At 41.4% G+C, this 23329-nt stretch overlaps 1 protein-coding gene across 1 annotated transcript in view; it reads left to right on the top strand.

Annotated features, from left to right (window-relative positions):
- Positions 1-23329, top strand: part of FHIP1A (FHF complex subunit HOOK interacting protein 1A) — a 90410-nt gene that overhangs the window by 932 nt on the left and 66149 nt on the right. Inside the window, exons 2-3 of the mRNA XM_049770192.1 lie at positions 10385-11011; positions 21774-21932. Coding sequence (XP_049626149.1) covers positions 10385-11011; positions 21774-21932 — 786 coding nt within the window. The remainder of the gene's footprint in view (positions 1-10384; positions 11012-21773; positions 21933-23329) is intronic.

The raw sequence follows: 23329 nt of genomic DNA, 5'->3' as shown, positions 1-23329 counted from the left end.
TCATATGGATAATTAGGGTTGAATATTTGGAAAATTTACCATCTCGTTCCCTTCCTCAGGGAGTTTCCAAGCAGTAAAATAAAATTGGTTTTCTTTACTACGTATCCAACATTATGCTCCCCAGGTGAGCCAGTAAATGGTTCTTCTTGTGACAGTTTCTTAATGACTACCCAGTTCCTTCCTGAGGCCGGAAACAATGCCTGGGTTAGAGCACTAAGCCAGTAAATCAGGGCAATTACAGGAAATACAGTTTGGATCAAACTGGCATCACTTCTTCCTGGGCTCATTTGTATTGTGTAGCCTCTTGCCACTGTCCAAGGTAAACTCTCAGTTCTTTTTCATTTGTTTTTGATTTGGGGGTACATACAACAATGCTCAGGGGATTACTCCTGGCTTTATTTTCGGAAATTATACCTGCTGGGCTTGGGGGACTATATGGAATACCAGGAATCAAACCCAGGTTGCCCATGTGCAAGACAAACACCCTACCAGCTGCACTATCACTCCAGCCCCCAGTTTCCAGGTTTTTTAAATATGTATTTTCTTTTTTTTTTTTTTGATCCCTGACATTTGACTGTTAGAAACTTGTGGGTTTTCTTTATTTTTGGGGGGGGGGAGGGAAAGGGGTCACACCGGGCAGTGCTCAGGGGCTACTCCTGGCTCTACACTCAGAAATCGCTCCTGGCAGGATCAGAGAACCATATGGAATGCCGGGATTCAAACCACTGTCCTTCTGCATGCAAGGCAAACGCTTTACCTCTCTTTGGCCCCAACTTGTGGGTTTTCTCTGAATATTAAGGGTAACATCTGCTTTAGCCAAAGGAAGAAGACACTTCAGAAGTTTTCCCAAAACAGTAATTACCTTTGGTTTTGTACTTAAACATATTTTAAGGTAGTGACTAAACCTTGAAGAATATATGTCAGAGCCCATTCTGTGTGGAAAGAGTTAATGAGAAAGGCTATTTTTATTTTTCATTTCAAAATATCCCATTTTGTATTTATATTGTGCATACTATATTGTTTAGTATTGTGTGCATTTTATGATTCAGTGTTTTAACTGGTAGGAGTGCACAATAAGGTATTTGATAGTAAGAACTTTTTCAGCCTCAGCTGTTAGAGTTGGATGAAGGAATCTATCATTTGCTTTACAAATACTTTGCTTCAGTTGTTGTTTTGTTTGTGTGTGGTACCTGGGATTGTGACTATTTCTGCCTGAGTAACTGCTGTGACCCAGTTAGTCTTCTGTACTACTCTTCAAACTGGATGTGATCTAATTAGTATTTGGGAATAGGCTCTTGATTTTCTGGGGTTGGGTCATCTGTCCGAGGCATGCTTTCTCCAAAGCTGTGGGGTATTGTTAAGTGTACCTCAATCCAGGATACATCGGTGTACTCTTTTACATTGGTGAAGGAATATATACCCATCCCTGAATCACACTGCTCATTTCCATACCATGAAGAACAACTTCAACATGATCAGACATTTGAGAGGATTGGAACCGTAGTACCCTCCTTTTAGTGCTGCAAGATTTTGAGTTGAGGATAAGGATAACTTTGCCAGGAGAACTGTGTTTTTTACCTCCTTTCTTACAGTGGGGACTATCTTGGAGGATATTTCTTAAACTTTGTGAAAGTTTCTTACAACTTCAGGCATGACTTTTCTTTTACATAAATTGAAAAATACTACTTTTCTCTTTTCCAAGGCTCTCGAGAGTCTTTCTACTACATTTATGAACGAAAACGTTTGGAGAAATTTATGTAGGTGCTAGTTACTTATTAAATAGAGTTTCACTGTCCCTAAACTTGAGAGGTATTCACTGTCATCATTCTGGATGAGGCAGAGAATGTCTAGGCCATACAAAGAATATAAAGCAAATTCAGTCAAGGTGCATACTTAGCAAAATGAATAATCATGGTCATAGGAATATAGTCAGGAAAAGTATAATTGTTGAGACATATGGTCAAAGAAATGGAGAAAGTGAGATTTTTCTAGCTTCACTGAGAAAAGAAGGTATTGATGGTAGTGTGTGTGTGTGTGTGTGTGTGTGTGTGTGTGTGTGTGTGTGTGTGAGTGAGGGCCACACCTGGCTGTGCTCAGAGCTTACTTTTGTCTCTGAACTTCTAAGTTCACTCTTGGGAGGTGTTCGGTAACCAAATGAGAGACTGGGGGTAGAACCTAGGTTGGCACCTGCAAGGCACTGTACTATCCTACTGTACAATCTCTTTAGCCCCAGAAAAGAAACATTTTTAAAGGAGTACTGGGTTAGGAAGAGAGTAAAGAAGGTAAAGTGCTTGTCTTGCATTCTACTGACCCAGCTGTCCCAAGGTTAATCCCCAATACCATATATGATTTCCTGAGTCCTGCTGGGAGTGGCTCCTGAGGACAGAGCCAGGAGTAGGCCTTGAATATTGCCAGAATGCACACCCTCCATATAAAAGAGTATTAGGCACAAATGATCAATGCTGACATTTTTGAGTGGTTGACAAAGTGCGAGAACAGGTTAGGGCAAGGGAGAAACATACACTGTGTAACAGGTAAGGAGGAAACCCTGAGTTTGGTAGGGATAAATGCTATTTATTTTGGTTTTTAAAGTTGTCTATATTAGTACTATATTATTAGAACAGGCTGGAGTGTGGTGAGCAATTGTAGAGTTGTTGGGAAACAAGCTAAAATCTGATGTAAGTCCCTATGACATATGACCAGAGCAGCTGATTTTTCCTAAAGTCACCCGAGGAAGCTTGTAAACTGGTAGGAAATAAGGGTTCATCAGAAGTGGACAACCAAGCTTCATTTCTTGGAGTGTCTTCCAGCTAGCAGGTACATGAAGGGGAAGCTATGGGACAGAGTCTATGGTAGCCAGTGTCCTTCTCTGTCAGGATTATATCCAGTAACTTCACCTGTGGACAGACTGTGTTAAACAACTTCTGTGGCCCTCAGTTTAGAAGCTGACTTTGATGGCGGAGGTGTTCTATTTTCCCTTAGGCCCCCAACTTTGTCCGTCAGAGCAGGCCTGCCCTCTGAGCCTGCAGGTCCTTTGCTTCTGGCTGGTCATGGGGTAGAGGCTTCATTGACCCTGGACACAGCATCTCAGTGCTGGGTGGACTTTCAGGAGTAGTTGGTGCTGGTGAGCCTGGGCTGCAGGAAGAACCGCGGCCTGTCCTTCTGCTCCCCCTGGATGATCTTGTGTTGTAAATTGCCAAAGCAGTAGACCCACAATCCAGGTCTGGGTTGTTCCTAATTAGACTTTTCATGGTGTCTGGACAGGATGGCCGTTTTTCCCTCTTGTTTCTCAGTCTCTAGAAAAAAATAGCATTCAGGGTGTTTTTGCCACCCATCCTGTGTGGTGCCCACTGGCTATGGCCTATCTCTGCTCTTCTTTCTGCCTAAATTCAGACTTAAGTATATAAGGATATTTTAATGACAGGGACACCCCCACACCCAGGCTTCTTGTATTGCAGTAGTTCCCAAGCTCTGGTTGGTGCCAAGAAGATGAGCAGCTCTGCATGCTCTCATTTTGTCCTAGGTGTGTTATTATTAGGTGTGTCTCTGCAGTAAAGGACTAGAGCAGACATTCCCCAACTCTGCAGGGGCTCCTATGTTAGGCTGTTAACTTTGTCTGAGAAACACCTCAGAAAAGGGCTCCCTGGAGAACAGGTGCAAGGATGAAATACAAAGCCATGAAAGATAAAAGTGTGAAGTACTAAGCAAGGACTGGCTGGGTACTCATTATGGTTGTAAAATTATTAGGAACATTCTGTAAAATTTGGCTGAAGATCATGAAGTATTACTCTTCTGGATGATGGAAAATGTTGCTCAGTTATGTTCTTTTGCCATAATGCCACTTTAAATGACCAAAAAATAGGGATATTCCTGTGACTCTCTTATGGTGACTAGGCTTTGGCCAAAGAGGCCCAAGTTGTCACCTGCTGATACATGCTTCTGTATAAAACAGAACAATGTTCAGAGAAAGTGGAAGCCAACTTCTCAACAGAAATTCTGGTGTTTGTCTTGAAGAGGAATCCAGTAGCACTCCATTTAGGGAGCTCTTTCATTCTGAAAGCTTTGATAATTGGGAGTTTTTGTTGAATTCGACAGACTACTGGTGGCCAGGGCCATCGTTAACATTCAGGAGCAGTTGGTAACCCTTCAATCTGCAGGGCTGGTTGATTTCTTTCCAGTGAAATGCTGTTTGCTTCTCCTACTCAGCTGCTGTAATTCCCAGAATTATAAATCAAGTGACTTTGAAGTTAGATTAAAACATAGTCACATGCATTAGTATAGAATGTGTAGGTCCTGGTCCCAAGTATTGATTGTTTGCATTGTTTCTTTATAGGATGACTGTCATTTCCATGTGGATTCGTTTGTGATCCAGTCTCAGAAGTCACATGTACATATTATCCCAGCCTGTATTTGTTCAAATTTTTAGATCAGCAAATGCCTCACTGTGATCAATGAAACATTTACTATGCTACTTCTATCTCAGTTGGTTTACTTAAGAGCATAGGTTTTATATCAAGGATTAGTTGGTGTTTATTCAATGCTACTTTCTGCCTCTCAAGGTGTAGATAAATAAAGAAAAAGCATTAGCAAAGTGGATTTTACTTGTTTTCACTCTCTTTCCTACTTGGTTTCCTCCACCTCTTCCTCTTGCCCCCTTAACTGTATTTTTATTTGCTTCCTGAATTGAATGCCCATGGAGAAGAGTATTCAGGTAGAAAGAATTTGGGCCTGGAAAGCCAAGGGAGACTGAGACTCTCAAATAGAGGGAATGGCAGGAATGAGCCAGGCTCTGGAGGTGAGTAGCACAATCCTAAACCCACAGGACCAGAAAGTCAAAGCTGATAGATAAGTAGGTACAATCAGGCAGCACAGATATCTGAGAGCAGGGTAATTGGAGTTGGATAGTAACATGAGAAGCAGTCGCTGCAAAGGAGAGAAACAAGGCAAAGCCCGGTCAGTCGCATTAGGAATCCCTCTTCAGAAATTGCAAGAAAGCTGAGCCACAGGGCCTGCACCCTTATGCCTTCAGATTTGCGATTCTTGGGCCTGTCATTGCAAACTGATCTCCTTCCAGCAGCTTTATGGGGGTGGCAAGCAGGACACTGAGGGCTGATCCCCCAGATTTTACTTTAAAAGCAGGTCATGGGTGTGTCTGCCTGGGAGAAATGGGAGGTGGCTTGGGACAGTTTTGACAGCTAGAGAATGAGGGTTAGGGATGGTGGCAACACAGAGGTAATCAGCACTTTGCTGATCTATGTGTATTCCATGACTCACAGGCAGTGGTTGTATCACACCCATCTTCCAGGCCGTGAGGCAGCTGGGCACGTCCGCTCTATTCGGGATCACTACCTAGGCTTCTGACTCTAGCTCTTATCTCTCATTTCTCTGGCCATTACAGGGCCAGTACAGGGCCCTGCTTTCTACCAATACCAGTTCAGTCCCTTGCCTGGTTTATGGTCCCCGACCATAAATGACCAAGGGTCATTTCCAAGCTAGGAATAGCTCCTGAGTAACACTGGTTATGGCCTTGGCCTCTAAGCCCCACTCCCCGCAAATGTACAGAATAAAATCTAATAAATGGTTTGCATTCAGTATAAAAATCTTAGTTCTTTTTGTTTTTCAGAGTAGAGAGTAGAAGACAAAAGTAGTTTTATTTTCAAGTCAATTTTATTTCTAAAAATGATTTATTGGGGCGAGCGCGCGTGCGTGCGTGCGTGTGTGTGTGTGTGTGTGTGTGTGTGTGTGTTTGGCCACACCCAATTGTGTTCAGGGGCCTCTTCCTGGCTGTGTTTTGCATTGAAGTGGCTCCTAGGGGGCCTCAAGGACCATGTGTAGTGCTGGGGATACCAGCCAGGATTGTGCTGTCAGCTACATGCAGTCAATTGCCTTCTTTCCAGCCCTGCCTGTAGAACAAACGATGCTTAATTCAGGGGACCTAGGAGATAGCTCAAAGTGCCCCATGATCCATTCCTGATGTCACCCATAGCACTTCCCAGTGTAGACCTGGAGCTCCCGTGCATCCCTAGGTATGAGTAGCACCCCCAAATTCTGCCCAAACATTGAACAATCTGCCACTGTTAGCTGCATATTGCTGAGAAGGTTCCCAGATGTTCAGGGCATTGCTTGGGAATCCCTCCCCCAATATTAATTCAGAAGAAAAGAATGCAACTGGTGATTGTGTAAATAGTCTTGTAGGATATTGCCTGAACCTGAGAAAAGCAGAACAGCAGCTTATAAAATGTTGATTTATTTGAGCACAGTACCTTGGAATCAGGCAGGGCCACCTGGGAGTAGTTCAATATGCTGCATCTCCAAGGCTGGGAGAGGTTCAGAGAGAAAAGACTGAAGCCAAGCATGGGAGGGAGGGAGGGAGGCATTGACTGGCTTCTGCACAAGCTCCCTTGGCTGTTTGTCATTAGTTTTTGGCTTCTAGTTCTGTACCCCAGCCACTGATAGGCTTCGATTTGGGCCTGCCAACTCAGGCTTTGACCTCCTCAGTTTTGTGACCCCCTCCATTTCCATTTTTAGATTTTTAATATGATGTCATCAATTCCTACCTGTGGCTCTCACTTGAATGTGGTTGCATTAACACAAATTGTAATTCTGGCATCAGCATGTTAAAAAGGTGCATGATGACCCCATTACAGACTGTGGTATTGCTTTAAATTAAATCCTTTTATGTTTATCAGTAAATGTCTTATTGAAATAACCTGTTTCATATTTCTGTCTATATACCCCAGGTCAGTAAAAATTTCTCAAGTGAAATGAGGTAGGGAAAGGTGAATGGGAAAACTTTAAGAATCCCTAACTTAAATAACTTATATATATAATAAATCAGATATATGATGACTCTATAATAAATTACCCATACTCAGTGCTTTTGTTCTTTCTTTAATACAAATTAAATTAATTAATTTAATTTTTCTTTAATTAATACAAAATTACATTGTGTGCTTTTCTTTATATTATGAACTTAGATCAGCTTACAGGAAAAGGATCTTACCTTAAAAATCTCATTTCTTGGGGCCGGCGAGGTGGCACTAGAGGTAAGGTGTTTGCCTTGCCAGCGCTAGCCTAGGACAGACTGCGGTTCAATCCCTCCGGCGTCCCATATGGTCCCCCCCAAGCCAGGAGTGATTTCTGAGCACCTAGCCAGGAGTAACCCCTGAGTGTCAACAGGTGTGACCCCCCCAAAAAACAAAAAACAACAACAATAACAAAATCTCATTTCTCTTCACACTCTAATCATACACAATTTGTCATGATTTTACTGTATAATTTAAATTATTTCATGACTGTATTTACACAAAATTATATGATTAAGTATTTTAAATAACTTTATGATGTTATAACCTCTGAATTATAATTTTCTTATACTTGACTGAGTCATTGATATTTTAACCTTTCATTGAAAGATTGCTCTGTATGAACTGTTTTTGGGGCAGGCCACACTCAGCGGTGTTCAGGGGTTAATCTTGGCTCTGCGCTTAGGGCACTCAGGAATTACTCTTTGTGTGCTCAAGGGAACTGTATGGGGTGCCAGGGATTGGGCACATGCAAGGCAAATGTGCTACCTGCTGTACCTCACTCTGACCCTTGTCTGAACATTTTTTGAGCAGCTAATTTGGATAGAGTTGCTTCCTTCCTTAGGACTTCCCCAAAAGTGAGATGAACAAGTCAAAGATCACGAACAGACTCAGAACTTCCCTTATACATCACACCTTGTTTTCCAGAAAGGTTGAACTCATTTCATGCCACTGTCAGTTAGAGGACCCAGTCCCAAGTTTTGGGCAGTCTGAGCACACATGACTATAATTACACTTCTGCCCCAGGGCCTCTTCGCACAGAAAGCTCTCATAAGTAAACGCTATAAGTGGACTTTGGAATTACAGAACTGATAAAGCCTGTGGCTAATTTGTTCTTTGCAAAGCGGAGTCTAAGAGCTTCGAGCTAGAGAACATGCTGTGTTGAGGTGGAGCCCCCTCTTGGATAATTGTGGTATTGTGTTCACTCTCAGATCCTTGTCTGGGCAAGCCCCACTGTTTCTGTCAGTGGGTTGTCAATCTGCTAGGAGTTGAGGGGGCATTTTGTTGGCTGGAATGGGTGTACACTCTGGAGTTTGACATGTAGAGAAGGAGAGGGGATATTTAGTTGGTACTCTGGGACCACCAGTCCTCGAGCCCTATATCTCCTGGGTAGTTGCTCACAGAAAAACTTCCTAATGTCAGCTCAAGGGTGTTGGGGTGATTTTTCTCCTCTATATGACAACATTCTTAATTTTATGATGAAGCTGATAGAGATCACAGGTTCTGTTGAGATTTATACATTCTAGAAGGCTATACTTCCCTAGTCTTTAAAGATTCGTTTGCCTGGCTTCTGACAGGAGAAAAACGTAGCCGTTCCCCTTAGAAATAAATTTCCCTCATTGCTCATGCATGCTGACAGAGCATTGTACCTTTGCCAACATCCCCAGTAACTTGCAAAAGTCCTGTAACCTAACTAAGACATATAGCAGTGCATGTGCGTGGTAGAACTGGGCTAGGAGCAAACTTTCAGGTTGTAGAAGACTGAGTCTGTAGTGGGTTGTTCAGAAAGACTCAAAGTTGTCTAGAACACTCTTGGTCCTGAAGTATAGTGAGTAGAAGGAAAGAAGTTGAGTGGAGAAAGACAGATGTGAAGTAATAGGGGCCAACAGGATTCAGTACATCGGTGGTGTTAAGGAAGGACAGAACTAAATATCCAAATCATGGAGTCAACAACAATGGAATCATAAGACCCAAACTGTTCGCCAAACTTAAAAAAGTGCCTGTTAGGATGGCAAATTGCGTGGGGGGAGGGGAGGTATGGGATGGACTCTGGGAGTATTGGTGGAGGGAGGTTGACACTGATGGTGGGATTGGTCTTGAAACATTGTATGTCTAAAATTTATCTATGAATAACTTTGTAAATCACAATGCAATACAAACATATTTCATTTAAAAAAGAAGACTGAAAGGAACCAATACAGTCATGGATTCAGTGTTCAATTATTGTAAAATGTGCTCTCTGAACATGAGTTTTAAAGGAAGCCAGTTGAAGAATTATCACAAAAATTCTAAATCACATAATAAAATGGAAGCAGAAGTCTAAAATTTAATTCTAGGTATCAGTGCAGTATAGATGAGTATAAGGAGGTGAGAGATACCAGATTCCTGCAGTGTTTCTGGGAAGAACCTCTAGGGCCCTCTGACTATAAACCATTTCCTTTGGTGGTAAAATATATAGTGTTATATTTTTTTTGTTATAGAATTTTGTTTGTTTTTGAGACACGTCTGGCTGTGCCCAGGGCTTACTCCTTGCTCTGCTCTCAGGAATCACTCTTGGCTGGCTCAGCGGACCACATGGGGATCAAACCTGGGTTCAGCTACATGCAAGATAAATGCTCTACCCACTATAGTATCTTTCTGGTCTGTGTGGATGTTTCGTTTTAAACATTTTAAAGAGTATAATTCAACAACATTAACTTCATCTGTACATTCTCCCTTTTTTAAAACTTCTCATCACTCTGAACAGAAACTCTGAATATAGGGTTTTGTTTTGTAATTGGTTAAATCAGGTTTTTTTCTTGGCTTACAAAAAGAGTTTATACTCTTAGTTTTTTCGGTTTTAACATCTGCTTCTTCTGGAGGTGTGTCTTGCTCTCCTCAGGTCCTGCTCACACTTCTCCTGCTGCCTTTGTCAGTAGAGAGGTTGTCTGTCCAGGCATACAGGAAAGGGTGTTGCTCTCTCAGCAACTGGGAGCCCCTGAATGCCCAGATCAGTTGAGCTGAACTCCCAAATCAACTTTTTTAGAAGACATGAGGACTTGTGCTTACTTGATGTATTTTAAAATGAAAAACAAAACAAAACAAAACAAAACACCTTTCATTCTTGACAGTATAGGAAAAAAATTAAAAATCTATCATCACCTTGAGTACAAAACCAAATACTAGTTTTCCGTGCTTACTTTAGTTTTTGCACGTTTTTGACATAGTTGATAATTACGGATCTAACTAGACACTAGTACCTGACTTTTTCATCTAATATATTACTGTTTTTCAGTTTGCTGTACAGTCTTTGGAATAACAGACCCAAGAATGTATGTAGCTTAGTTTTCATAAACATTCCTCTGCCTTTGACACTTAGGTTGTCAAAATGCATAACAATCATAAGTGAGCATCACCAGGGATCTTTCTCTAGGCTAGCTCCTTTATTTTATTTTAGGACACATACACACACACATGTTCACTCTCACGTTTATCTCTCATGGCTCCATCTTCTGAAGTGATTTGGTACAAGCAATGGTGCTGCTCTTGGTAAGGATGATCTGTATCAGCTGCATGATCTGTGTTTGGTTTGGTTCCAGGTTGTGAAGATCTTAGAGAAGCATGACCCCTTGAAAAACACACAAGCAAAACACGGCTCCATCCCCCCTGATGAGGCCAGTGCTGTGCAGAATTACGTGGAGCACATGCTCTTCCTGCTGATTGAAGAGCAAGCCAAGGATGCTGCCATGGGGCCAATTCTGGAGTTCGTGGTCTCTGAGAACATCATGGAGAAACTCTTCCTGTGGAGCCTGAGGCGGGAGTTTACTGATGAGACGAAAATCGAGCAGCTGAAGATGTATGAGATGCTGGTCACCCAGTCACATCAGCCTCTGCTGCACCACAAGCCCATTCTCAAGCCCCTAATGATGCTGCTGAGCTCGTGCTCCGGGACCACCACCCCCAACGTGGAGGTGAAGCTGGTTGTCCTGCTTAACCAGCTCTGCTCCATCCTTGCCAAAGATCCCTCCATTCTGGAACTCTTCTTCCACACGAGCGAGGACCAAGGGGCTGCCAACTTCCTTCTCTTCTCCCTCCTGATTCCTTTCATTCACCGAGAGGGGGCTGTTGGGCAGCAGGCCCGAGATGCTTTGCTCTTTATCATGTCTCTCTCGGCTGAGAACAACATGGTGGCCCATCACATTGTGGACAACACTTATTTTTGTCCAGTAAGTTCTTCTCTTTCGCTTGTTTCCCACCTACTCCTTTTCTCTTCTCCTGTCTTTGTTCCTATCATTTAAACATTTTTTTCCCTTTAACTTGGAGGGTATGAGGGCCACACCCATCACTGCTTAGGGTTTCCTCTGGTGGTGCCCAGCGGACCATATGTATGCCCAGGATTAAACTGGGGTTGCCAGAAGGCAAGGCAAGCAAGTGCCTTAGCCCCTATTCATACTTAGCCCCTGTTCCATACTTTTGCTTCTTTCTTTTCAGTGAGTTGTATCTAGAACATTCAGAGCAAAGATGTTTCAAGGAAAATCTTTTGCATTGGACCTGAGGCATTTATGGTGAGATCTTTTTAGGTTGAGCAGTGCCAGCAAAGGGAGCTTTATGTGTTTCCATTTCTTGGTTCATTTTTGTTAGTGTCGGAGCTGTTTTAGTTAGTTTGTTTGTTTATTTATTTATTTTAAGTGCATATCCTGAGTGATTGGCCAAATATGCACATTCTGTGTTATTAGCTTTGCAGGTTGATTTTGAGCCAATGAATCATGGCATGTGGTGAGACCTCACACAGCTGGCTCTCCAAATTAATTTGTTTCTCAGCAAGATAATGACCATAATTGTAGACCCACAGCACTGACTTTATCTAAAAAATACATATTTACTATTTGAGATAGCAAGGAGTACTCAACTCTGTTTGGTTTTTAATCATTGGTGTGGTGAGAAATAACATGGGAGAGCTTTTGCAGGTGTTGAACTCGCCCAGGCCCAGTCTCACTCAAGAAACAAGCTTGCCACAAAGTGGAAGAGGGACAGGGAGTGCAGTTTGGATAGAGGGGACCAGTGTGACAATAGTAGTTGAAAATAGCCACTCTGGACAAGAACTGGTCTGAAAGGAGGTAAAGTGACATGCATGATATCTCTTCAGTAACAATATTACAATCACAGTGCTTAAAAGGAAAAAAGTGGGGAGTGATGGAGGAGAGGAGAATGAGAAAAGGGGCTCTTTTAGTGGCAGGCTGGGGGTGAGGTGGGTAGGAGGGTAAATGGGGTTATTGCTGTCAGGAATTGGTGTAAGGATGGGTATTGGAACAAATCAATATTTTTGTTAATTAAAAAAAAGAGTGGATAAGGCTGGAGTGATAGTACAGGAGATAGGGCTTTTGACTTGCATGGGACAACTCAGGTTTGATCCTGGTATTCCATATAGTTCCTGCACCTGCCAGGAATGATTTCTGAGCAGTGAGCCAAGAGTAACCCGAGTGCCGCAGGGTGTGGCCCTAAAACCAAAAAAGGAAAACTGGCTACTTTTCATATATATGCAGCCATCTTGGGTTTGATCCCTAGAGCCACACATTATGCTCAATGCTCCATCAGGAGTGCTCTCAAAAACTCTCAGGAGTCAGCCCTGAGCACTGCTGGGTATGGCTCCCAAACAAAACAAAATGCTTTAGGACTCTGATTATTTTTTGGTGTTAGTATTGTCTTTCAATGACAGATTTCTAAATGTTTATTCTGGTTTATCAGAAATGTTGGGCAACAGTTACTTTGTTTTTCAACTCAGTGGATATTTCTAGTTTATTTCCATTATCAGTGATTTTTTTCTTCCAAACCACCTCATTATGTTTCTTTATAAATTAAATTGCTTTTGATAGTCCTGATTCTGCTAGAGAATAAGACAATTAGTGAGTTTTAGTGGAACAAGCTAGGCAAGTCACCATAAGAATTTTTATTGTTAATTAACACCTTGTGGATCGGTCCTGACCTGGCTGGGGGCATTTTGAAGTATATGTGTGACTGGTTCGGTTGTCATAGAGACCCTGAGTGGCTATGGAGGCTCATGCCTGATAGCTTTATAACAGTCTTGCACAGTAAAGAGCTGGTTTCCCAAAGTGGTCATTGTAATCCCAGTAAGTAACATACTGGATTTTTCTTTGAGGTTCAAAACCAATAATTTTATGCAGCTAAATACTTACTTTATATAAGGAGCCAGTATTATTTAGTTTGCAGTCAATATTTGAGTAAAAACTTTGAAAATAGAATTTCTGTTAAGAAAGTCAGGATACTATGTATGTCTTCTGAGTTCTTCCACTGATAGAAGAAATTGTGCCAAGATTTATAGTCAAATGGGAAGTAAAGAAGTAATTCTATTCATGTGTTCTAGCACATGAAATGTCATTTATCAATGTTAGAATCTTATAAACTGTTTTGAAAGATCTGGGCAAAAATGGGACTTCTTACCCTGATTCCAAACATTTCTCAAATACATTGCTGGCATTAGTTTTCTACTGCAGTTGTAACAAACTGGAAAAAAAAATAAAACAAAACAAAACTGTGTGTGTTTTAAACTACACATATTTATTATCTTATTGGTAGTAGTCTCTAACAAAGTCTAAGAAGTCCCACAGGCCCAAGATGTTGACAGAGCTGAGCCTCTTTCTGGAGGCTCTGTGGTGAATCCTTTCCTTGTCTTTTCCAACTTCAGAAGGTTGTCCACATTTCTTGACTAACAGCCCCTTTCCTCCATGTTTTCAGTCCACTGTCTGGTACTGTTTTGACTCCTGTCCTCATACCTCTACTTTTCCCCTCTTTTACCCTTTTTGACTGCAGTAGTTTTATTATATCCTCCAGGATAACCACTCCTCTTTAAAGATCCACTGATTGGAAACCATTGAATTTCTGCTAGAGCCTTTCTTCCACATGTTACCTCATGTGTTTGCAGCTTGAAGAAGTAGAATGAAAAGAATCATTTTTGTTTCTGGTGGAGGAGTGGGGGAAGCATCATTCTGCTAGTCAGGATTACTGCATTTAGAGAGCTCTTGAAATTTGGGCAAGAACACAGTATATTTGTGTTCTTCTAGAAATTTAATCTAGGTAGATAGGTAAATTTGGGAGATGCTAAGTGTAGTAAGAAGATCCAGTAGGATGTAGAAAAGGAATAACAGCAATGAGAAGGAAAAGTTGAGTATGTGTAACATCCTGGATAGAAGTAGTTTTATGAATAAATTCTACCAAGGTTTGAGTCTTGGTTTATTTGAATTATTTTGGGTTATTTTCTTGTCAAAAAAAACCAGCATAGATATTAAAGAGATGATCAAAATATCCAGATGGTTCTGTATGCCAAAGACAATTTAAAAAATACCAAAAAATAAAAAACCCAACCCCCAAAATGAAACAACAAAAGAAAGATAGCTTTCATAGAAGCAACACAATCCTGAGGTATTCTGAATACATATAAAAATATGTGAAGGTCAGCAAAGATAGTACTGTGGGAAAGGTGTTGGCCTTGCATTAGTGTTAAAGCAAAAGCTAGGATTAAAGACAATAATAGAGTAGCAGATCTTTGCAATAGAAAAAATCACACCAAGAATGACAAATGAATGTTAGCTAAAATATTTTTTTTAAGTTGTAAGTCCTAAAAATAAGAAAACAGTGAAGCAACTGCTTAGAAAATTGACAAAGAACTGAAACCCAACTACAAACATGTTTGTACTCATGGTGCTTAAATAAAGTTATTATTAAAAAAAAGAAAATTGGGCCCAGAGAGATAGCACAGCGGCGTTTGCCTTGCAAGCAGCTGATCCAGGACCAAAGGTGGTTGGTTCGAAATCCCAGTGTCCCATATGGTCCCCCGTGCCTGCCAGGAGCTATTTCTGAGCAGACAGCCAGGAGTAATCCCTGAGCAACGCTGGGTGTGGCTCAAAAAAAAAAAAAAAAAAGAAAAGAAAAGAAAATTGACAAGGAGTATGAATAGAGTGCCCCATGAAGACACACAAAGCCAGTTAACATAAAATATGTTCCTTTTTATTTTATCATCAGGGAAGTGAATATTAAACTCACAATAAGATACTACTTTGTTCTCATTAATATGGCTAACTTCAAACACAATGCCAAGTGTTTTTAGGGTGTTTACAAGGGTGCATATCCAGAGATATTCAACAGAACAGGAATTTGAGGAATGAAAAGTACATTAAGGGGAAAGATAAATAAGTGGGTTTATTTATCATCATTTGAGTACTACTCAGTATTCAAAATAGAATAAATCACATATAATTGCCTGCACATATGTGCAGTTTAGTATGTCCAAAAGTGGGTGGTAAAGGGGGGAAAAAGTGGGTAGTAAAGTAGAAAAAGGTTACATAATGCCACATGTAAATATTTGCTTAACATTTACATAAAGATAAAAAACCTGAATTTTAAATACTTGAACAGGTACAGGAAGATGAATTAATACCATTTGAACTACTTTATAGGTAAAAGGATAAGGAAATAATGGAATTATATTTCATTATAGAAAACAAGTTAGCTCTATTTTTAAAGTTTTATTTTGAGAAAATAAAAAGCATTAGGTTCAAGGTATAGCAACATGTTAATATCTGTTAAATTGTGAGGATAGTTTTCTATCCTGTTTTATATATTTATAATATGTCATATTTAAATATACTAGGATGAGAATGGAGCATGCTTTTAATGTTGAGATTTTTTTCACTTACTATAAGCAGATTTCACTGAGTAAGTGTAGCTTTTATCAAGACGTGTTTGAAAACTCAATATGGTTCATTAAAGCAAGGGAAAAGCCACCTCTCCAGCTGACCTTATTGCTGGGCTGGAACACAGAGCTTCGTTGTGTTAAGTTGCCCCTCAGGATAGATCCCATAATCTCATTTGTCCTCAGTTTTCTATAATTACATCTGACAACATAATTAAAAAAGGGTTTCTTTATGTTGAAGATAAAAAGCATACTCTATTAACCATCCGGCTAAGGACCACAATTGACAAAAAGCTTTCTCTAATTGGTCTGATTGTCAAAGTGTGTTAGCATCAGATTTTTGGAAGAGTAATGACTCCATTGGGAAACTGGACCACTTTGGGAAACATTGGCTTTTGTTGATAGGAAGTGCCCATAGGTTCTTATTGCAGGCCAGGATTCTCCAAGTAAAAAGTGAAAAAAATCCTCTGCGTTGGGCAGTTGTGGACATTTCAGTACCAGAAAACAATTGGGGACTGACTGACCATATTTCCTATTTATTTGTCTTATTTTCAGGCCACGCCTGCCAATGTACAGGGCTTACTCTTGGCTCTGCTCAGGAATTACTCCTTGCCCTCTGTTCTAGGAACCTGAGGGAGTGAACTGGGGTTGGCCATGTGCAGGGGAGGCACCTAAGCCCTAGTATTGTCCCTCCCTGATGTTTGTGTTTGATCCAAGATTGAGGATCAAGTCATCAGTTTCACACAGTGACCAGAGAAGAAAGCAAGTCCTTACATTGAGAAAAACAAATGGAAATAAGCAACCTTTAAGCACACGGCCACAGGTAGAAAATTATTTATCCATATCCAGGATTTATGAGGCTTTTTATTTTGGTAAGTTGTATCAAATGGTCCCCACCAGGTGTTTTGCTGCTAGCTTCAGACTAAAGCCATCTGTTCAAGGGCCTTTGTTTTTGCTAAAATTAACTACTACCATTCGATGTTGGAAGTTACAGCCAGACCTCTCCTGAGTTGTTCACAATGCTCCATGCATGTGCTGTTTTCTTCCCTCCCTAGGAAACCTGGCCAGGGCATTGTGGTTTGTTCTTTTCTTTAATCCTTGCAACCAGTCACTGAAGAAATGGAGCCGTTGAAACTGGAACACCTGCCTGTAAATGGCAAACCAATTTGATCTAATGCTAAAAACCCCAGTGATAGCTCCCAGGCCTCAGGGCTGGCAGGGAAGTAGTTTGCTTTTGAACTTGTATTCACATTGTGACTTTATGTGGTGATGTTTCCTTTAAGGTTACTTGGGGAAATTTGGGTTAGGGCAGAACAATGGTACAGGGGTTAAAGTGCTTGCCTTGCATGATTTGAGGCTGGTTTGATCTCTGGCACCACAACTACTTTACGGAGCCCTGCCAGGATAATCCCTCAGCCAGGACTAATTCCTGAGTACTGCCTGATGAGTCAGCCCATCCCAAATTGGGATATAAATGACCTGTAACATGATGTTTCCAGTATACAGCCTTACAGTTTGTTACGTGTATATTTTTGGATCCTCTTGAGAAGACAAAAATATCAGATTTCTTTCTATATCAGAAAGAAGAATAATAGCTTACACTTACATTTTTATGGTCAGGATCCAAAAACACGAGTACAGTGGGTGGACATTTTGTTTTTTATTTTGTCGCTCTTAAGTTCCAGATAAAATTTAATGGTAAATAGATTGTGTCATAAAGTTACCCAGAGGAAATTTTGTAGCCCTGCCTTCCCTCTGCCCTGTTTTGCCTGCACCCTTCATATCCCTTTGTTGCCAACTTCTTGTTACTGTTGACCATAGAACATGTGGGAGTAAGAGGCACCACCTCTCGGACCAGAATCCATGTGGTATCTGTAGTTTCTGGGGCTGGCCCTCCCTGAACTTGGACTTTGAATCCACAGGTTAATCCAGCTCTCACCCATGACTGCTTGAATCCATGAACATGGCACTGGAACCAGAGTGGTAAAGCCCCTGTGCAAAGTTAGGCCCATAAGTTCAAGGTCAATTGTGTATGTGCTGTCTTCAACATCATACTTGGCTGACCTTGTCATTATTTCCCCAGCAGCAGCCACTGGTAGCCTGCCCCACAGGAAGTTTTTAGAAGGACCTGGGGGCTGGGTGAAAGAATCTGAACCCTGAATTCAGCCTTGAAAGGGAGGGTCTCCATGTTAGTGGCAAAAGGATGGATCTTCCACGGAGAGGGAAAATGATTCTCATTCTGCAGAGGCCGCTCTTCTCTGTTCCTTTGCATTTAAAGAACAAAATAAGACTGTCCCATGTGTCCCTTGCTGTGGTCAGAGAAGGGCAGAAGTGATTTCAGTCCAGCTCTCATGTGGCACCATCCCGGTTGGCAGCCTCCTTTGGCATCTCAGCCATGCCTTTCCCCACAATACTCTTAAAAAAGTGGATATTAGGTACGTGTTATTTTTAATTACTGTCACTGATGTATGTAATTTGAAAATTAATGTTGCTGTAATTATATTGATATGCTGAATACTTATTCCCAGCTTTTTAGTCAGACAAATTAAGCCTGTCTTTATGAATTCATCTTCAAAGCCTCCAAGTGGTTAAGGAATCAGGAGTACGCAGAATTAGAGCCTTTGTTCTGTGGTTAATTTAGCATGAGTTAGCAAATGTAATTGATTTAAAAAAATGTGGCATCAAGATCTGATTTCCCTTCAAGGAGAACTTCTGGTCTCTGTTCTTTCTTGCCAGAGGTTTGTAATTTATAACAGGCAACTCACTCGGGTCACATTGAAAACCGGAATTAAAGTGATTTGTTTGGGTGTGTTGACAAGGAGTTAAATACTTTAAATAGGGGACATTCTCTTTTGGGACCACAGATGCCCTGATTTTGCAAAAAGAGATAAATACATTCTCTCATTAACTGTTTCATTCTGTACTGAGCATAGTCAGTGCTCAGTAGACTTTTTCCTTGCTGAGTAAATGAGCGAGCGATAGGGTTACTAGCAAACAGAACAGAGGAGTGCCTGCAGTCTGTGGGTTTCTCTGGGGAAATGGGTTGTGTGTTTTTCTCCCGCCCTTCTACTTCATCGTGGCTTCCAACCATCTTACTATCCCACTTCCTCCCATGAACCTTTCTGGATTTTCTGCTCGCAGACCTCAAACTTCTCTCCCCTTGGTTGAGCCTGTGCTTTATTGTTGGGTTGTGGATGTGTCTCGGGAGATGGTTCTGGCACTGGAAACTCAACTTCTCCAACCTGACACACCCTTCATGCCCAGGCTGTGGATTGGGGTCTAACCAGCAAGTCCGAGGCAGGAGCATGGAGAGGACAGTGAGTGGATAAAGTCACAGAGCAAGAAAGAGGATCCCAATGGGTACAGAGGCTCTGTAGTCACAGGCCAAGAAGAAACAGACTATGAGTCTGTATCATTTCCCTAAGTTCCTCCTGACTGGGATCCTTTCACTTTATTTTTGGGCCACATCTCACAGTGCTCAGTGCTCAGGGACTGCTCAGGGGTCACTCTTAACATTTATCAGAGGACTAGGAAATTTCCATCTGGTATTGGAGATGAGCCTAGGCTTGCCCTCTGCCCATTGAGCTTCCTCAGTCCCTGCCTTCATTTTTGGTATCAACACAGAAGAATTCTTTGTCAGACTTGACTCACTGCAGCTTCCCTGTCTATTCTCTGGTCTGTGTGACCAGCTCTGTGCCTCTGGCCCTGGCCAACCTCCCACCCTTGAATGTTGCACTTCACACGTCATGTCCCCAGCTCTTTACTCTGATCTGAAAGACCCTATAGGGTCTTCTGCCTCTACTTCTCTGTGCTGCACTTCTCTTCGTCCTGCGAATATGCTCTCTCCTTTGTCCTGTTCAACTTTGGTGCACACTGTTCCCTCTACATGAAATAGTCTCTTCTGGTACTTTTTTTTTTTTTACATCACTTCTGATTATTTTTCAGTAGCTTGGACATCACTTCCAAGTACATTTTCTACCTCTAGTCTTGCAGGTTTGATTTGAGAGGTTTTTTGGTTTGTATAATTTTTAAATTTCATTTATTGAATTTTAGTGATTTCACTGGAAGATACACAAATGCCAAGTTGTTGATGGGTGAATTTGTCATACAATGTTCCAACACTCATCCTTAACCAGTGTATTTTTCCTACTATTAATATCCACAGTTCCCTCCTTATTCTTCTCCCAGCCTGCCTCTATAGAAGATACTTACCTTCTTTATTTTTCTTTCTTTTCTCTTTTTTTCCCCATCCTCTGCCCCTAAACAAGCCTCCCATCCCTTTAAGCAAGTTACCTACAGAACAGAGGATTTTGTTCATTTAAAAACTAGTGTCCAGGGGGGCGGAGAGATAGCACAGCGGTGGATTGTTTTCCTTGCAGACGACTGACCCGGAAGGGACCAGGTTCGATTTTTGGCATCCCATATGGCCTCCAGCCTGCTAGGGGCGATTTCTGAGTGCAGGGTAACCCTGAGCGTCATTGGGTGTGGCCCAATAGCCAACCAATCAATCAATAAAGTTTAAAAGAACAATAACTAGTGTCCACACCTAAAAGTGCTTGGGTTCCAGGCCACTCCTTGAGATACTCAGGTACACACACACACACACACACACACACACACACACACACGCACGCGCGCGCGCACGCACACACACACACACACACACACACACACACACACCTACCTATGCTCTGCAATACTGGGGGCCATGCAGTGTAAAGGACTTAACACAGGACCTAGCACCTGCTGAACACTTGGCTTCCCTCTGGAGTTCTTTTCCTGGCCCATATCCACAATACTGTTGAGTTTCTGTTCCATCTTTTGGGCACACACTAATTACTGTGACCTGTTTTGACCTGTCAAAAAAGACAGATTAGTGGCTGTTTTGCTTTCTCTCCTAGCCTCACTCACAGTCCAGTGTTTCCTTTGAATGCTTCCATCCCTGTGTGTTCTGTGATCCCTCAGGATTCTTGCTGGTTGGACCCCAGTCACAGCCCTGCCTGATTTCTGGCCCTCTTCCTCTGCACATCTGCTAGCACAGGAGCCTGCCACACTGCTGGCCAGCTCTGCCTGCTGCTTGGAAGGCCTCCAAGGACTAAAATATTAATCATTGTCTTTGGTCTTACACCCACTCGATAAAATCAGGAGGCACTCAGTTTAAGTGGGTTCTTTTTTGACATTTCTATCCATATGAAAACTATGGTTTTCAGCTACTGAGAGGGCCACAGAAATGAAAAGGTTTAAAGCTACTGCATGAAAACATCCACATTTTTCTAATAATGGTTAAGCTATTAATCCAGTTGGATGGACCCAAAGCTGTTCACTGGGTTTGTGCTGGGAGGCAGGGAAGCTGTAGGTAAATCCTGGAATCCCCAGTCTTTGTCTGCTGAAAATCTTTTGGTAGACCCCCATTATTTTGGTCTGGACTATTGGGATCATGTCCCTCTTCTCTGTGACCTTATTCTTTCTTCTTTCTGTAATTTGTGACAATCAGATGAGAGGGTAACTGTGCAGGAAAGTGCTTCTAAATAAATGGTAAGCACACAAACAGCTGCCTAACCCTGCTTGGCCTTCTACAGAAATCTCTCATCTCACTGCCTGTGAGACCGTCTGTCCATGGATGCCTCCATGTAGGGCCCCCCACCAATTTATCTCTATGCTTGCATGATTTATGCTAGTGTGCACTGGTGATGAATTTGCACCTCTCCCGAACTTGGGGGAGGGCGTGGTCAGCAGAAATCAAGTTTCCCCTCTTTCCTCTTACTCCTCTTCTCCTCTTCCTCTTCCTGTCTCCCTGTACTTGTACCTCACCCTATAGCAATGCTGGGGCTACTCCCAGCTCTGTGCTTGTGGGTTGTTCCTGGCAGTGCTCAGGGGACTGCTATGCTAGAGCTCAGACCCAGCTCTTGTGCTAGCAAACTGTCCCAGCCCACGGAGCCATCTCTTAGTGACCAGGCTTCCCTCATCTTGACTGACACATTTCCTTACACACACCCAGCTCAGCTTCTGCGTGGAACTTGAGAGGAGCCCCCTCCCTCCCCAGAGGAGCATGTCTGGAGCACTTACTGAGTGCTTCTGGCTCCACCATGGCCTTCATTGGCATGTCTTTCTCTTCTTTCTCTTTAAGCTGCTGGAAACCCATTTCTTATCCCGAAACACCTCCCACACCTGGTACCTAGATCGAAGGCTTTGGGCCAGTGCTGTGGGTGTCACCTGGGAGCAGGGAGGTGCAGGTGGAGCATGTTGGGATCGAGCGATCATGCTGGTGCTTCTGTATGCAGGTCCTCGCCACCGGGCTCAGCGGCCTCTACTCATCGCTGCCGACAAAGCTGGAGGAGAAAGGCGAGGAGTGGCACTGCCTGCTCAAGGATGACTGGCTCCTGCTGCCACCACTGGTCCAGTTCATGAACTCACTGGAGTTCTGCAACGCTGTCATCCAGGTACCGGCCCTGTCCACAGCAGTGGAGCTCAGCACTGCAGAGTGTGGCCAGGCAATCCAGCTTTCATTCACCGAAGGGTTTATGGGCAACTGATGCTTCAAGTAGATCAGATGCCCTTGAAGAAGTGAAAAACGTTAGTTTAGAGGGTTTGGGGAAGTTTTAATTGAGCAAAAAATGAGTAGATTTTTTTATCTTGCTTATAAAAAAAGTGTTAATTCTATTTTGATTATCCACTTAACCATCAAAAATAAGTTTAGTGCCTGACTCATTAAATAGATATTTTTAGACTTCTAAGTATTGCAAATTATACCACTTTTACTTCAAGGTCTTCTTGGAGTCTACAAAGGAAAACACTTTATTTTGTTTAATGGTGCATAGTACATAAAGAATATTGTTATCCCAATTGAATTTAGAAGAAGTTAAGCATCTTCTTAGCAACACAAATTAAATTTGCTTTAAAATTGGCCTGCTTCAGGGAAAAAAAAAAAACCCATCCCGAACTATAGTATATTTGGCTTCTTGATTAAATTTTTTTACCTTCAGATTTCTTTTACCATTTTCAATAAATATCAAGCTTCATATATATATTTAAGGATGTAGTGGGTTTTTATCAAGAATGTGGAATTTCTATAAATTACAAAAATTGCCTTATTATTAGATCTATGAAAAAGCTACATTTTCTTTATGATAATAGTAAGGTGAAAGGTATTGTTATAATTTGTTTACCTATCAAATAGAGAAATTGCTCTGGAAGAAAATGTAAGAAAATTAGTTCCCATCTCCTTTTATTGCTAAGTTAAAGGAAGTCTTATTTATGTATAAGATAAATAAGTTACATCATAAGTTATTTTTTCCTTGAATATTGCAGTCTATCAACATTTTCTTACAAAAGTGTGTGGGAATAAAAAAACACAGAACTTTTGGTTCTTCCCAAATGATATACACATAAACACTAGCATATACACACCGCGATTATCAGTAATTTAAAGATCTAATTTTACTTTTAGAGAAATTGTATTTTACTTTATGGTTTGACCTTAATAGTTTTTTTGAAGAGAAAGAAGTAGAGATAACAACATTGTTAAGAACAGGGAAATGATATAGTTCATATTATATATTGAAATTGAAATCATTTCTCTTTTTTGTCTAGGGCAATACTAAAAAATGTTATTTTAGAAAAACACATATAAAGGGATGTCTATTGCTAATATATTTTGGAGATCAAACCTAAAAATGTTATAACTCTGACAATGCTTTCTGCTTCCCAGCAGTATTTTTGTGAAACATTTCTTGAATATCTTTTTCAGTATGGCTCCAAAACAGCAACAACAAACAAAAATGGAGAATTTGAATTATTATTATTATTTATTTATTTTGAGGGGCACATCTGGCAGTCC

This window comes from Suncus etruscus, chromosome 3, assembly GCF_024139225.1.
Source record: "Suncus etruscus isolate mSunEtr1 chromosome 3, mSunEtr1.pri.cur, whole genome shotgun sequence".
Taxonomy (NCBI): Eukaryota; Metazoa; Chordata; class Mammalia; order Eulipotyphla; family Soricidae; genus Suncus; species Suncus etruscus.
The sequence above is the reverse complement of the archived record's forward strand: the minus strand, read 5'-3'. Positions and strand labels throughout refer to the sequence as shown.